The sequence below is a fragment of the Sinocyclocheilus grahami genome, unplaced genomic scaffold, assembly GCF_001515645.1.
Source record: "Sinocyclocheilus grahami isolate Dianchi unplaced genomic scaffold, SAMN03320097.WGS_v1.1 scaffold5.1, whole genome shotgun sequence".
Classification (NCBI taxonomy): Eukaryota; Metazoa; Chordata; class Actinopteri; order Cypriniformes; family Cyprinidae; genus Sinocyclocheilus; species Sinocyclocheilus grahami.
In genome coordinates, this window is record NW_015505184.1 from 4227871 (window position 1) to 4243941 (window position 16071).

The 16071-nt window shown below is 38.3% G+C and overlaps 2 protein-coding genes across 2 annotated transcripts in view; one reads left to right on the forward strand and one right to left on the reverse strand.

Annotated features, from left to right (window-relative positions):
- LOC107586003 (E3 ubiquitin-protein ligase HECTD3-like) overlaps window positions 1-9285 on the reverse strand; it is a 44988-nt gene extending 35703 nt beyond the window's left edge. Inside the window, exons 1-6 of the mRNA XM_016273219.1 lie at window positions 8647-9285; window positions 8260-8426; window positions 6012-6104; window positions 5497-5632; window positions 5275-5396; window positions 4920-5033 (exon numbers count right to left, since the gene is read on the reverse strand). Coding sequence (XP_016128705.1) covers window positions 4920-5033; window positions 5275-5396; window positions 5497-5632; window positions 6012-6104; window positions 8260-8426; window positions 8647-8994 — 980 coding nt within the window. The 5' untranslated portion in view covers window positions 8995-9285. The remainder of the gene's footprint in view (window positions 1-4919; window positions 5034-5274; window positions 5397-5496; window positions 5633-6011; window positions 6105-8259; window positions 8427-8646) is intronic.
- A 1365-nt stretch (window positions 9286-10650) lies between these two features.
- Window positions 10651-15441, forward strand: LOC107584839 (medium-chain specific acyl-CoA dehydrogenase, mitochondrial-like). The gene is made up of 12 exons (XM_016271602.1): window positions 10651-10745; window positions 11292-11403; window positions 11492-11589; window positions 11685-11754; window positions 13481-13581; window positions 13701-13781; window positions 13895-14025; window positions 14101-14209; window positions 14327-14467; window positions 14545-14640; window positions 14735-14983; window positions 15068-15441. Exons 1-12 carry the CDS (start codon window positions 10731-10733, stop codon window positions 15137-15139), a joined length of 1275 nt encoding a protein of 424 aa, XP_016127088.1. The 5' UTR covers window positions 10651-10730; the 3' UTR covers window positions 15140-15441.
- Window positions 15442-16071: the final 630 nt, after the last annotated feature.

The window sequence follows — 16071 nt, forward strand, 5'->3', positions numbered from 1 at the left end:
AAGCCCGCAAACAGTTTGCTGAAGACAAGCAGACTAAGGACATGGATTATTGGAACCATGTCCTGTGGTCTGATGAGACCAAGATAAACTTATTTGGTTCAGATGGTGTCAAGCATGTGTGGCGGCAACCAGGTGAGGAGTACAAAGACAAATGTGTCTTGCCTACAGTCAAGCATGGTGGTGGGAGTGTCATGGTCTGGGGCTGCATGAGTGCTGCCGGCACTGGGGAGCTACAGTTCATTGAGGGAACCATGAATGCCAACATGTACAGTGACATACTGAACCAGAGCATGATCCCCTCCCTTCGGAGACTGGGCCGCAGGGCAGTATTCCAACACGATAAAGACCCCAAACACACCTCCAAGACGACCACTACCTTGCTAAAGAAGCTGAGGGTAAAGGTGATGGATTGGCCAAGCATGTCTCCAGACTTATTTGGGTTGAAGTTTTCTGGAACAGTGTTGTAAATTAGGGCATGTTTTGCGCAGCTTGTCTGTGAACAATGGCTCTGTGTAGTTAATGCTGCTCCATGTGAAAGCACGCACGTGTAGAGATTTACCGCTGATTACAGAACCGGCTTTACTGAACTTTTTTCGTGCGATATTTAACGTGCAGCCCTATTGTAAATACAACTTAACGACTGATTTCTAGTTGTGTCCATTTTTGGAAAGCCAAATAAAGTAGTTTCGCTTTCACAACGAAACACAGCGTCACACACGGCAGCCTAGAGTGAGCGGCGACTGCCTAGAGTGAGCAGAGGCCGGGGGCTAGCGTGAGGAACGGCCGGACAGCTAGAGTGAGCAGAGGCAACGGGCTTGAGAATGGCGCGGCCGGTGGATTCGACAAAGGAGGCATGCGGCAACCACATGTGACGACCCCGGGCTGGACTCCGCTTCGTCCATGGTGAAAGCCGATCCGGTGATCCACAGCGCAAAGTTGTTGTATTTCCTCAGCAACCAGCATGGATCATCGTCCTCTTTTGGAAGGCCAAACAAAGTAGTTTCGCTTTTACAATGAAACACACAGGCGCCTTCACGACATGGCGGCGGCAACAACAATACTACAGCGAGAATAAAAGTTACGCCTTCTTTCTTTGCGTGAACATTTGGGCGGCGTTATGCAAATCTTTCCAGATAGTGACGTAGGTATGTGGGGGCGTGTTAGAACGAGCCGTTTTAGGTAGGCGTGGTTGACTCTTAACTTTCATAAGGAATATCTCTTTGGATTTGAGACTTTAGTCTTTGCAACTTTACAGATCTTCTTTATGCACCAAGAGCTTGTAACACTCCAAAGAGAAAGGAAAAATTTAAATTGCATCATATGACCCCTTTAATGAAAAAGATTTCCATCACATATATAATGTGTATTGTATCAATCCACTCTTCAACTGTGGGTGACTCTGGCTTTAGCCATTTTTTAGTAATTACTTTTTTACTAGCCGCCAGAAGAATTAACAACAGTTTCTTATCCTTATTGTTCCACCCATGTAAATTTAAATTACCCAAATATAGAGATTCACAATTAAAAACAATCTCTACTTCAAAAACAGCTTCCAGATTCCTTTTAATCTCTTGCCAATATGGGATTAATTTCTGACACCCCCAAAAGATATGATAGTGGTTAGCTTCCTTTTCCCCACATAATCTCCAGCAGCTAGTACCCTTCCCTTGGTGTTTTTTCTGTGATTGTGTAATAAAGAACCTAATAACATTCTTCCAACACAGCGTCACACACGGCAGCCTAGAGTGAGCGGCGACTGCCTAGAGTGAGCAGAGGCCGGGGGCTAGCGTGAGGAACGGCCGGACAGCTAGAGTGAGCAGAGGCAACGGGCTTGAGAATGGCGCGGCCGGTGGATTCGACAAAGGAGGCATGCGGCAACCACATGTGACGACCCCGGGCTGGACTCCGCTTCGTCCATGGTGAAAGCCGATCCGGTGATCCACAGCGCAAAGTTGTTGTATTTCCTCAGCAACCAGCATGGATCATCGTCCTCTTTTGGAAGGCCAAACAAAGTAGTTTCGCTTTTACAATGAAACACACAGGCGCCTTCACGACATGGCGGCGGCAACAACAATACTACAGCGAGAATAAAAGTTACGCCTTCTTTCTTTGCGTGAACATTTGGGCGGCGTTATGCAAATCTTTCCAGATAGTGACGTAGGTATGTGGGGGCGTGTTAGAACGAGCCGTTTTAGGTAGGCGTGGTTGACTCTTAACTTTCATAAGGAATATCTCTTTGGATTTGAGACTTTAGTCTTTGCAACTTTACAGATCTTCTTTATGCACCAAGAGCTTGTAACACTCCAAAGAGAAAGGAAAAATTTAAATTGCATCATATGACCCCTTTAATGAAAAAGATTTCCATCACATATATAATGTGTATTGTATCAATCCACTCTTCAACTGTGGGTGACTCTGGCTTTAGCCATTTTTTAGTAATCACTTTTTTACTAGTTTATTACCCAAATATAGAGATTCACAATTAAAAACAATCTCTACTTCAAAAGCAGCTTCCAGATTCCTTTTATTCTCTTGCCAATATGGGGTTAATTTCTGACACCCCCCAAAAATATGGTAGTGGTTCGCTTCCTTTTTCCCACATAATCTCCAGCACGTAGTACCCTTCCCTTGGTGTTTTTTCTGTGATGGTGTAATAAAGAACCTAATAACATTCTTCCAACAAAATTCTCTCCACATGGCTGAGCTTGTAGACTTCCACTGTGTTTTACAAATTTTCTCCCAATCCTCATCTGAGCCATTAAAATTCTCTTCCATTTGTCTCTAACATAAAATGTGTTTTCGGGTACAGTTTGGAGAAATCCATTACATTATTTTGAAATAATCTTATTACATGATTGAGCCTGTCTCAGTGATTTTCAATATTTCTGGTTTGATATTACATTCAATATAGTGCCTCACTTGAAGATTTCTATAGATGTCATTTTGATTAAGCCCATATTTTCCCTTTAGTGATTCAAAGCTTTGGATTTTGCCCTTGTTGAAAAATGTGTAATAATTTGAAATTCCTAGCTTAGCCCAGATTCGAAATCGGTCATGTATTCTGTTTGGGACAAAATCAGTATCAAAGGCACACCATCTTAATATATTCGATGCATCTTCCAAACCACCTATTTTCTTTGCTTGATGCCAAATTTTAAGTAATAAATTGATCCATGGGTTTGTTTCCTTAATCATTATACTTCTTAGTTTGTTATCAGCAATCAGGGGAGATAACTGAGACTCTTCCATCATCCCTCTTTCTATTTCAATTCATCTTGCTGAATATATTGGACTACTCCAGCAGACTAATAGCCTTAATTGGGCCTCATAATATTATTGTTGTAAGCATGGAAGGCCTAACCCACCTTTTTCTTTACTTAATAGTAATGTTTTAAATCGTATTTTTTACCCTGCCATAAAAATCTAGATAATAATTTATTCCATTCTGTAAATTGTTGACTGTAAATTTCTACTGGAAGTGTCTGATATAAGTACAATAATTTTGGAAGAATGATCATCCGCACTGAATCAGCTTTGGAACTTAGACTATACAAAGGAATAAGGTTCCAACGTACTAAATCAGATTTTATTTATTTTATTCAAGGGACCGTCATTTAAATCAAATAATGTTGAATGGTCTCCAGACAAATTTACTCCTAAATAATTAATTGATTTTGTATCCCATTTTAAATTATATTTCTCTTTAATTTGTCTAGGTGGATCATAATTAAATGTTAACACTTAAGGAGGTTAAATAGTATAGGAAGTGACTTTGCAGGTTAGCACATCAATATATCGTCGGCAAAGAGGGCTAATTTATGCTCTCCGGACCCCATATCCATCCCTTTAATTGATTGGTTTTGCCTAATGCATTGGCTCAATGCTTCAATAAATAAGGCAAAAAGAAGTGGTGAAATGGGGCACCCCTGTCTTGTGTCCCGCTCTAATTTAAATGGATCTGATAAACCTCCATTAATTTTAATCCTTGCATAAGGCTTATCATATAATGTTCTAATCATTCCAGTAAAATTCTTGTGAAATCCAAATTTTGCTAATACCTTTAGCAAACTCCATCTCACGGAGTCAAAGGCTTTCTCTGCATCTAAACTCAATAGTGCAGCTTCCACATTATGAATTGAAATGAAACTAAGAATATGTAAAGTTCTTCTGATGTAGTCCGATGCTTGCCTTTGACAAATAAAGCCTGTTTGATCTAAATGAATGAGGTCTGGGAGAATCTTTTCTAATCTTCTTGCTAAAATGGAGCTAAATAACTTATAGACAACATTTAGAACATTAATTGGCCGATAGTTACCACATTCCAACTCCTTTAAAATGACCGAGATAATCGCTTCTCTCCAGGAAGGTAAGATTTCCCTTTTTTGTACTACCCAACTATAAGCCTTTAATAAAGTTGGGGCCAAATGATCGAACATGAACCGTGTTTTTGGCTTGTCCTGAATCACTACAGTAGAGTGATTCATAGACATAAACAGAGAGAAGTAGCTCCGGCTACATTGTTCTTCCGCAAGACGCACGCAGTTCTGTTTATTAACCGCTAGAGCGCCAAAAGTTACAGACTGCAGCTTTAAATTAGATGTAATGGATATCATTTTACCTCTTACTACTGCCTTTAGTGCATCCCAAAATATTCAGAATCTTATATAACCTCTACATATTTATAACTTCAAAATAGTGCTTCTACAGCAGCTTATACATATAAAATGGTAATTGGCCCCAAAAATTAATTAGACCTTTAAACCACACTTAAAAATGCATGAATGTTATCACATTAGATAACAAAATAGCAAAGTGACATTTATTTTAAAAGAAAATATCCCAAGCACATTTTCCAAACAAAATATTGCACCAAAAATGTTTGTTAGGCTTTAAATAATAATAATAAAAAAATTACTTACTCATCTATTGATACATCACTGTATTTCTTGAGATTATCTCCCTCTCCACCATATACAGTCACTCTTTTGGGCATGTAGTTATCATCTGTCGAGTCCACTGTTAATATCAGTTTGCTAAAAGAAGAGAAAACTAAATAGTTTATTTTGCTTCTGATCAGCTTTTTTAATCTGAATGAAATCTGGCGCAGTTTTCTGCAGTCTGATTAGCAAAAAAAAAAGCACAAGGTTTGAAATGAAATTAAAATCTGATTTTGTGGAATGTGTCTCAATCTGAATGATCAGATCTGATTTCACTTGCAAAATGACAGTTCAGAGAGTCAGTCCCAAAGGTGACTAGCAGATGAGCTGCCCTTACTTGACCACAGTGCCTCTCTTCATGTGCAGCCGGATCCAGTGCTGTCCCTGCATGCCATCACTCTCCCAGAATGTCTCAGTGTCTCCATCTGTCAGGCAGCTTGCGCCACCACTGGGGTCCTCCTTCAAACAGAAAAACTCACTTACTAGTCTAGAACACCTGATATGTTCATGGCTCTCTGCTCTTCAATATAATATAGAATAATACTAAGCCCTCACATACCGAACTAGAAGACACATCAATGCTGGTCACGCATTGCTTCACGCTGCCAAGGTTTTCATCTTCTTTCCCAATGTGGTCATAGAAGTAGTGTACTAGGTCCTCATCACATTCAAACGTCCATGTAGGAGGTACATACCTGGAAGACAGAGTTTGCATACAGTCCATCAAAGGATTAGGAAGATCTGGGTCAATAAAATCATGCTCATTTCCCCCCCCCAGATCTATTCATTTATTCAAAAAAAGAAAAGAAAAAGCAATTCATAAAGTACATGCTATGATAAGCATGTTTTACATTTTCTGATATCATAATGAAGAAAAACGCCTTATAAAAAGAAAGAAACTTAGTTTGGAATAATATTTTGTTATTACCATTATTTCTTAGGAACAAAATATTTTGACAACTGCTTCTTAATATTAGAATATATTAATTCGACTCTTGTTCACCAAATGCAAGCCATGTGGTGCAAACATGCAGATTTTTTCCTTTACATTTTTGTGTCAAAGCATCCACTCACCTCAGTTTGCGAACAGCGACCTCGTCCGGCTCTGCCACCTTGGGTTTGGCACCCATGTGTAAGGAGTTTTCCACATCCATCACCTGCTCCCACCTACAAAACCATTTAGGAAAAATGTTGGTACTTTACATTCATTGAATTGTCAGGATACAGTTATTTACAATCAACACTTTAATATCTTAATATAAATTTCACGCAGACTGGGAATTCAAGTACTAAGCTGAATATGTCAGACCGCCCAGTTAAATTTCAGTGGCAGCTTATATTTAAAGTTCCTCTATTATAGCCATTTTTAAGGTTGCTAATATTGTTTTATGAGTCTCCTAAAACAGGTTTACATGCATGCAAGGTCAAAAAACACATTAGTTTTCACAAAAAATAGATTTAATTCGTAAATGACTTGTGCAAAGCAGTTCAAAGAATTAGTCTCTCTAAACCTCTCCTTTCCGTGAGCCCTCACTGCTGTGATTGGTCAGATGGTGCAGTCCTTTGTGATTGGTCCAGAGCTGTAGAGATATTGGCTCTGGATTGGTCTACCACGGAAACGAAACGCCCATTACCATGACGGAATGACAGCCCTGGAGACTTGTCAATACATAGAAAATATGGTATGGATTGTACCTTACCAATTCGAGCCCAAGTCTGATGATGAAACGGTTGAACTGGCTGATCGACAAGAAACTGATTCGCAAGCATGACTGGAGCAGGATGTTTCTCAGTGGTAAGTGTCAAGTGTTAACAAGTTTGTGGTAATTATAAGATGTGATAAAACAAATTTACTCTCACAGCGTAGTATACAGCGTCTTCTCGACATGATGGTAACCACAGGGAAATTTGACTGTTTGTGGGTGGGCAAGTTGGCGACGTAACTTAGAACGTGGGCAGACATTTTGCAAATGTATTACTTCGTGACGCAGAGCCGTAACAGAATAAGATTCAAATTCCTGACGACTCTTTTTTTTTTTTTGATAGACAATAACTTTATTTATCATGCACTGTCGGCTTCACAACTTTGCAGATAGTTTATGTTCACATACAGCTACATGACACACTGCATGAAAGGTACTATTTAAAAAGGCATAATGGGGCACTTTAAAATAACTGACTGAGGTGTTACCTTAAGACTGCAAAACTATTTTCTGCTATAATAAAGCAAATACAATTTTTTAAAGGGGTCATATGATGCTTTTTTAAAGACCATTATTTTGTGTATTTGGTGTAACAGAATATGTTGACATGCTTTAATGTTCAAAAAACACATTATTTTTCAAATACTGTACATTATTGTAGGTCCTCTATGCCCCGCCTCTCTCAAACGCTTCATTTTCTACAAAGTCCCTCCTTCCGACAAGAGCAGTCTGCTCTGATTGGCCAGCTGACCCAGTGCATTGTGATTGGCCGAACACCAGCATGAGCTGAATGAGCTGTTTTAGGGGGGCGTGGCAGAGTCTTAACTTTGATAAAGAATATCTCTTTGGTTTTGAGACTTTAGTCTTTGCAACTTCAGGGATCTTATCAATGCACAATCAGCTTGTAACACTCCAAAGAGAAAGGAAAACTTGAAATCGCATCATATGACCCCTTTAAAGATTTGTGGTCTATTTTTTTAAAGCCTTTTATGCTCACCAAGCCTGCATCAATCAATCAATCAAATTTAGTAAAACAGTAATGTTGTAAAATATTATTTCAATTAAAAATAGCTGTTTTATTAATATTTTAAAATATATTTAAATGTATTCCTGGGTTGGCAAAGCTGAATTTTCAGCAGCTATTACTCCAGTGTCACATGATCAAGTGTCAAATGATCCTTCAGAAATCATTTTAATATGCCATATTGGGAGCTCAAGACACATTTCTTATTATCGACAATATTCAAAACAGTTTAATACTTTTGTGGAAACCATGATCCTTTTCCATTTGACAGTTCAAAAGAACAGGATTCTTTTGAAACAGAAATCTTATGTAAGATTATAAATGTCTTTAACGATGTCTTTAATGATAATTTGTTCAATCCTTACTGAATAAAAGTAGTAATTCCTTTACAAAAAAAAAACTGACCACAGACTTTTGAACGTTTGGCTCCCAACATGTTGCTCACAATTTTACAGTTCAATAAACTGAAGTTATGTACATCATGTTTGGGTGTACAACAATACACACTACAGCGCTATATAAATGCATCATCATCATCATCATCATCATGGATCAGTGAATTAGAGAATGGTGGCCAATGGTGGGTGACACAGACCTGCTACATGGCTTGTGGTCATAACCAAACAGCTGCTGCTGGCGGCTGACAGTGTCGGGAGATTCCACCGGCACAAGCCTGTCTCCACCTTCTGTGTGTTTACACACCAGGATCCAGCCCTCCTCTATGTCCAGAGCCAGACCAGCACGATACTCCTCCAGCTGCTCCTGTGATGGACAGAACAGTCAAACAATCACAGTGACAAACAAAACAGGCTGACTCACATTTGAATGTCCATTGATCAGAAGAGTGGAAAATTCTGAGAGCCACACACACATTACGGACCAGGAAGTCCTGTGTATTCAGAGAGCAATAATGATACAGCAGATCAATCCAAATACCTTCAGACACCAGTTCCCGACAACAGCCCATACAGATAGTGCATACCTTGCTTATTTTGACCCACAGGCCGTGGCTGTTGCAGTACTCTTCCCCTGTTGTCCGTATACATGTGCCTTTTTTGGGTTCGATGTTACACTTGCATAATTTCTTGTGTGGAGCCTGATGTGGGCTTTCCCACACCGACACCACACTCTTGCCTCCTGAGTTGCCAGCTGTTGACGAAGACGCGGAAGCGGAGCCCGACGACGAGTCCTTACAGATTTTGTAGCAAACCTCTTTCGGCACGTAACACAGGGACTCCGGCAGAGCTTCACTTTTTCGGAAACACTCACTGCACTTGTTTAAAAACCGTATCCTTCCCAGGAGGGTGTGAGGGTTGTCGTCTGGAGACATCTCCTCCTCAAGTTTGAGTGCGCTAGCCGAGAGCTAACGTTAGCTGAGGATGTCAACACCAACACTGTAGCAGTTCGGCCGTCAGCGAGCATTACCCTCACATGTGCTTTCCCGGTTTGTCCACTTTTACTGAGATCCGGTGTAATAAACGAACCGTACGACAAAAGGTCTAGATACAGCTGAGCATTGTTACTCCCGTCAGAGCTTTCTCTCGGATAGTGGCATCTGTCAAGACAGCTATGTATCTCCTCCACCGGTCTAAAGGGCGATATCCGCCCATGTGTGTTTACTCATTCCCCCTCTACTGGATACACTGCATGTTACACTACTCTTATTTAAAATGGAATAAAACTTCAAATTGAATACAACTGAAAATGTCGATTTTATTTTTGCTTATTTTGATTTTGATTATGAACATTATACATTATATTTTACTTCTTAGTATTTAGTATTTACATTTTTTATTTTAAATCATGAGGTTTCTTTTCAAAAATCCTACCTTTTCCATCCTCTATAATAGGCCTACATGTTTTATAAATACAGTTTTATTTGTCAAGTTTATAAATACATTCTTTAATAATTGATAGCATTAATGAATAAGTATTATTCTCTTTGAATGAATTGCTCATTTCCAGTGTTGGGGGTAACGCATTACAAGTAACGCGAATTACGTAATCAGATTACTTGTTTCAAGTAACTAGTAAAGTAACGCATTACTTTTTAATTTACAAGAGAATATCTGAGTTACTTTTTCAAATAAGTAACGCAAGTTACTTTTTTTCCAATTTATTGATTGACGGCTCTCCTGTCCCCATGTTGAGAGAAATCAGATGTTACTGTAGTTCTAAAATAAATATGAATATGCATTATCTCACTCACAAAAAAACCCCCCACAGATTCAGTATTCCTCAAAATGAATAAAAAATAATGCAACTCAGAATATGACGCAAACCTGCAATAATTAAATGCTAAACATCACAAATATCCTTTATGTATTTAATCCCATTCTATTAACCAATGTCTTTGCTTCTGACCTTCGATGATCCAGTTAAGCAAAAATTACTCTAGACAACATTTGTGTGTGTTTTTATTGCTGAAGTGTGTTGAAATGTCTTCTTCTGCATTCTACTGTACGGACGTAAATGTACTTTCCCTTCAGCCTGAGGCTTATTCATTTCACTTTTGGTGTGAAAAGGCTTTTATATTTGCCAAAAATATAACTTTGTTTATTTTAAAAACAAACAAGCAAGCCCTGTCCAGATTTAAAAAGTACCGCTAAAGTAACGTAACGCATTACTTTCCATAAAAAGTAACCAAGTAACGCAATTAGTTACTTTTTTATGGAGTAACGCAATATTGTAATGCATTACTTTTAAAAGTAACTTTCCCCAACACTGCTCATTTCTAGTCAGTGGGCTGTTTCCCAGAAAAACATAAAAGAAGGTTGAAGCAAGGTTTGCATTTTTTAAAGCAAAATATGAATTCGTTCATTAAAGACACGATTTTCTTTAATTTGACTAATGTTCTTGATGTTTTTGAAGTAAATATGGATAACCAGATGTAATATTTTCATCATATTTGGGGTTGTATAATAAAAGTAGGGCAAAAGTCACTAGAGCGACGGTGCTTAATCACGTGATAAAACAGAGGCCGATGATTGGTTAGTACTTCATGTTTTCTGGGGTGAACATTGTAAGGACATTGAAGGATCTGAGCATTGTCACTAAGAAATAACGATGATTTTTAATAAGGTAAGCACGCATTTCTATTGACGTAATTGTTGAACAGTTTTTATTTTGCACATACTCGCAATTGTATTTATCTCAAATGAAGAGAAAGCTAGCCTTGCGCTTGGTAGTTAAATTTGCTGAATTCCAACAGCTAACGTGAGTCTACACAGTTGGTGAGAAAATCATTGCATCTAGAGTTAACGTATGTACTTAGTTTTCCTAATTGTGATGAGTTAATTGGTAAAGTTAAGAAAGTTTCAGCTCTTCTCCTGCTTGTAGATTCATTTTGACTATTATAACCCTGTCTATAAACAACCTTATCTTGTCATACTGTATGTAAATAAATATAGTGTGACATACTCATTCTTTATGCGATTTTATAAATGTTATTTTATACAATTAAAACAAAATAAAAGTGATTAAGTGCAATAATGTTGTATATAGGTAGGTTTGTCTATTTATTATTTTAATCATTTCCTTGTTAGCTGTAGGGACATTATCTGCACTGGTAAATCTTTAAAACTGTTATGTCAGTGCATAAATGTGTATTTAATCATTGTTCAACAGGTTTTGAGGGCAGGTTTTCAGGCTGGACTTAGGTTTCAGAGTACTGGACCTCAAGCTAGTGCCAGAGCAGCTACTGCTGCATTGAAAGAATCTCTTGGAGGCTTCAGCTTTGGTATGTATTATCATCCTCTGCTCACTGTGTTTTCAAAAAACCAAGGCATTGTTAATTCATCCAAACACATTATTCCTCAATTTAACAGAACTAACTGACCAGCAGAAAGAGTTCCAGGAGTTGGCAAGAAAGTTTTCACGGGAGGAGATTGTCCCAGCTGCCCCGTCATATGACAAAAGTGGTGAAGTGGGTTTTTTAAAATCCATGTGTCCACCATCTTGCATTTATATATTTTTAGATTTGAGGGGGGAAAAAGTAAACTCTTGATTTCCTCTTTGCAGTATCCATTTCCTCTCATTAAGAGAGCATGGGAGTTGGGTCTAATTAATGGACATATTCCAGAGGACTGTGGTAGGTACTTTAAAGACTGATGCCCAAAAATGTTTATTCTGTCATCATTTCTTCACCTTCATGTAATTCTAAAACCTGTATGACTTACTTTCTGTCATGAAACATAAAAGGAGACATTTGAATAATGTACTACTGATTGCTTGTTTCTATGCAATTATACCATAAAAGTATCATAAAAGTAGTCCATATGACTTGTACTTTACAAAATCATATCTGAAACCTAGGCATGCACGATATTATCGGACTGATATCGGATTCGGCCGATAATGGCTTTAAATGTAAATATCGGCATCGGCCCGATATGAAAAATGATGCCGATATGTCTTGCCGATAAGAGGAATATGTTAATTCACATGCTCAGTGTGTGCTAGTCAATTTGAGTTTTGTTAAACGAATTAAAAAGAAGCTTAGTTTACCGCGGAAGCGGTCGTGTGAAGACCGAAGAGTGTAAAGACCTTTTCATTTAAATGTTTTAGTTTTGAATTGTATGCATTTGTCATTTCTATTTAATTTTCTTAAATGTGTGTATGTGTGTATATATATGTATTTATAGCGTTTTCATTACTTTTTCTTATTTGTAAGTCGCTTTGGATAAAAGCGTCTGCTAAATGACTAAAAGTAAAGTAAAAAGTGCTAGTGATTAGATCACATCAGCAGTGTGGCTCATTCTTGAAGCAAAGTTTTGTCTGTATGATGATTAGATTCACTCTTTTGGATCGCTGCATTTAATCTGTGAAAACATGTACAGAATGACGCGTTCGGTGTATGATAGAGTAAACGGTAAGCACGTGCAGCGTAGTGATGTGTCGTTCGCGAACGAGCCGAGCAGAGAGGAGAAATCGCATCAGCACACCCAAGACTTGGTGTTCCCAAACAAAAGGAAATATATCGGTATCGGCCCAAATGAGTTTAAAAATATTGGCATATCGGTAAAAACCAATATCGTGCATCCCTACTGAAACCATAAGAAAACTTGGGAACAGACTGACATTTAGGATGTTAATAGATTAAATGAGGCACAAAAGTCATGCGAAACCCTTTTATGGTGTATTTTATGTCATTTTAGAGCTTGGCACCGTCTAGTCTCACGTAGCAAGACCTTCAGACTGATGGCAGAAGGTCTGGACCCCATTGCAGTTTTCATTGGCCATTTGACTGTAAAGCAATCACAGTTTGTTCTGTTCAGAGTCCTGTTTAGGGGTGTGAAAATGTAAAGTCGATGTCCCTACAATAACAGACCGGCGTGCAACCAATCATTAATCAAGAATGTCGTCTTCAGTGGTCAAGAGACTATGCTATGAACTTCACATACCTTTGAAAATCCAGGTTTTAATTGATCCTGACAAGCGCTCATTGTCATAGTTGTAAACACGGCAGCTTTCTTCTTTTGTGAGGCAGTTTGGCCTCAAGGCTTTGTTTCCAAGTGGGCCGTCAAAGAATGGGATGGGACACGCACATCTCCCGGAAAGGAGATGACAACTTCAAAGTTCTCAAAGTGTTTGCTATTTTGTGTGCCTAATGCATCAGATGCTCAACCAACACTCAATAGGTGTAACGTCTAAGGCTGCTTCCTTCTTTTCATGGTATTGAAAAGCGTACCCAAGATATACTTTACAAATGTACATTTTGTGTGTAATGGAAGAAAGTAAGACATAGGAGTTTGGTACAACATGAAGACAAACATTCCTTTAATTCTGATCATGTTGCATTTTGCTATACATTTCAGGTGGTATGGGTCTGGGCATATTTGATTCCTGTCTCATCACAGAAGAACTAGCCTTTGGCTGCACTGGGGTACAGACAGCCATTGAGGCAAACTCTCTGGGAGTAAGTGCAGTTTTATGAAAGTGTGCATCATTTAATATTTAAATGAAATGGTCATTTGTGCATGCCAGAATTTATTGTTGTAAGTTAAATTTGAATGTGATTTTTTTTTTTCCATGCAGCAAATGCCCGTCATTATTGCTGGTAATGATGCCCAGAAGAAGAAATATTTGGGCAGAATGGCAGAAGAACCACTAATGTGTGTAAGTGTGTCATAGTTTTTCTAATCATTAATATTTTTATGATTTATGAAGTATGCCCTTTAGTAGTACATCGATATCCGCTTGTGCTTATCAAAATGTGACTGTGTCGACAGGCATACTGTGTGACCGAGCCGGGAGCTGGCTCTGATGTGGCTGGGATAAAGACCCGGGCTGTTAAGAAAGGAGACGAGTATGTGATCAATGGTCAGAAAATGTGGATCACCAATGGAGGAAAAGCAAACTGGTATGTAAAATTCTTATTCCGTAACTCATAATTGTGTTTTGGATCTATTATCAATCCTTCTGTTTGCATTTATAGGTACTTCCTTCTGGCCTGCACAGATCCCGATCCCAAATGCCCTACTAGCAGGGCTTTCACAGGCTTTATTGTTGAAGCTGACACCCCAGGAGTCCAGCCTGGCAGAAAGGTACAAGCTGCTGACAACTGCAGTCTGATGCACTCAGATAATACTTATACACTTATATTAATTACACTAAAGAGATTCTGCACAATTTGCTTATGTCTACATTCTTTTGTTCAACAGGAATTGAACATGGGCCAGAGATGCTCAGACACCAGGGGCATCACGTTTGAGGATGTAAGAATCCCGAAGGAGAATGTTTTGATTGGAGAAGGAACCGGCTTCAAGATTGCCATGGGTGCATTTGACAAGACTAGACCACCAGTAAGTGTTCTTTTGCAGTTATTATTGCTAACAAATTCTTCATGGTACTATATAAATAACCTCTTGATGTTTTTCAGGTGGCTGCAGGTGCCACAGGACTTGCACAGAGAGCACTGGAAGAGGCCACAAAGTATGCTTTGGAAAGAAAGACTTTTGGCAAGTTTATTGCAGAGGTAGGTGTCTGTTTCAATCAACATGTTTGATAAGCCAGACTGATATCATGAGGTTAATAAGACTGTAATCAGACTGTTTTTTTTGTGACCCCAGCACCAGGCTGTGTCATTCCTTCTGGCTGAAATGGCCATGAAAGTTGAACTTGCCAGAATGGCCTATCAGAGAGCAGCCTGGGAAGTGGATCAGGGCCGCAGGAACACCTACTATGCCTCGATCGCTAAGGCCTTTGCTGGAGACATTGCAAATCAGTGTGCCACTGATGCCGTCCAGATCTTTGGTGGGAATGGTTTCAATAGTGAATATCCTGTGGAGAAGCTGATGAGAGATGCTAAGATTTACCAGGTAAGGATTGTAGACCCAACTTTGTTTATTTGAATTGGTAAAGATTCTGAAATGTGACTAATGTCTTATTGTCTGCATCCACAGATTTATGAAGGGACTGCACAAATCCAAAGGCTCATCATCTCAAGAGAACACCTTGGGAAATTCAAACAATGAACCTGTAAACCCAGGACTTCCATGCCATAAACTAAGCGTTTGGTTGAGTGTCTTTTGTACATGATAATGTTTTTTTTTTTTTTTGATCAATAGATCTCAGGATTGTAACTCACAGATTGTAAATTGCCTACACAGATCTCCAGTCGCCTTATGTCATATCAGCATGCCTTGCCGTCTTTGTGTTGAACAACTAAGTTGATCAAAGCTGAACAAAGTAACTGTAGTTACACAGCTCTTCATTAGATTATTTTTGTAACTATGTCCTGAAAACAAAAATAAATAAATAATCTCCTTTAAAAACACTTGTAATTGTATTGCCCAAATATCTATACCAAAATGTTAATTAATATTACCCTATAAAATGCAATATTTAGCTTTGTCCTACATTTTGAGTGCAACACTGCGAGTGCGACTTAATGATTTCCACCAATACAAGTAACTTCATTTGGACCTACACAATGTTGGGTAGACAAGTGCTTATCTCATTGTAATCACTTTCTATTTTTTACACAAATTGTAATGTTAACTGCATTTGTCAAGCTCAACCATTCAACTCCATTACCACATTTACGGAAAAATAATGAACAAACAAATATTAATATTTAATTTACGGTAAATATGTTTATTGGCAACTAAACCAACATTTGGTCCCAAACTACAGTAGTTTACTGAGGGATGGCTTAAATTTGGATAAATAATATATTGTATAATACTGATGCATTTTTTTAATGTTTATATATTGAAAAACAACAAATCCCTCAAATCAAGATTTTAAATTGTATTTAAAATGTCCCAAATCTCAAACTAATTTAGCATTACTAATTAGCTTTATATACTATATTTTATATATATATATATATATATATATGTGTGTGTGTGTGTGTGTGTGTGTGTGTGACCCTGGACCCCTAAATCAGTCATAAGGGTCAATT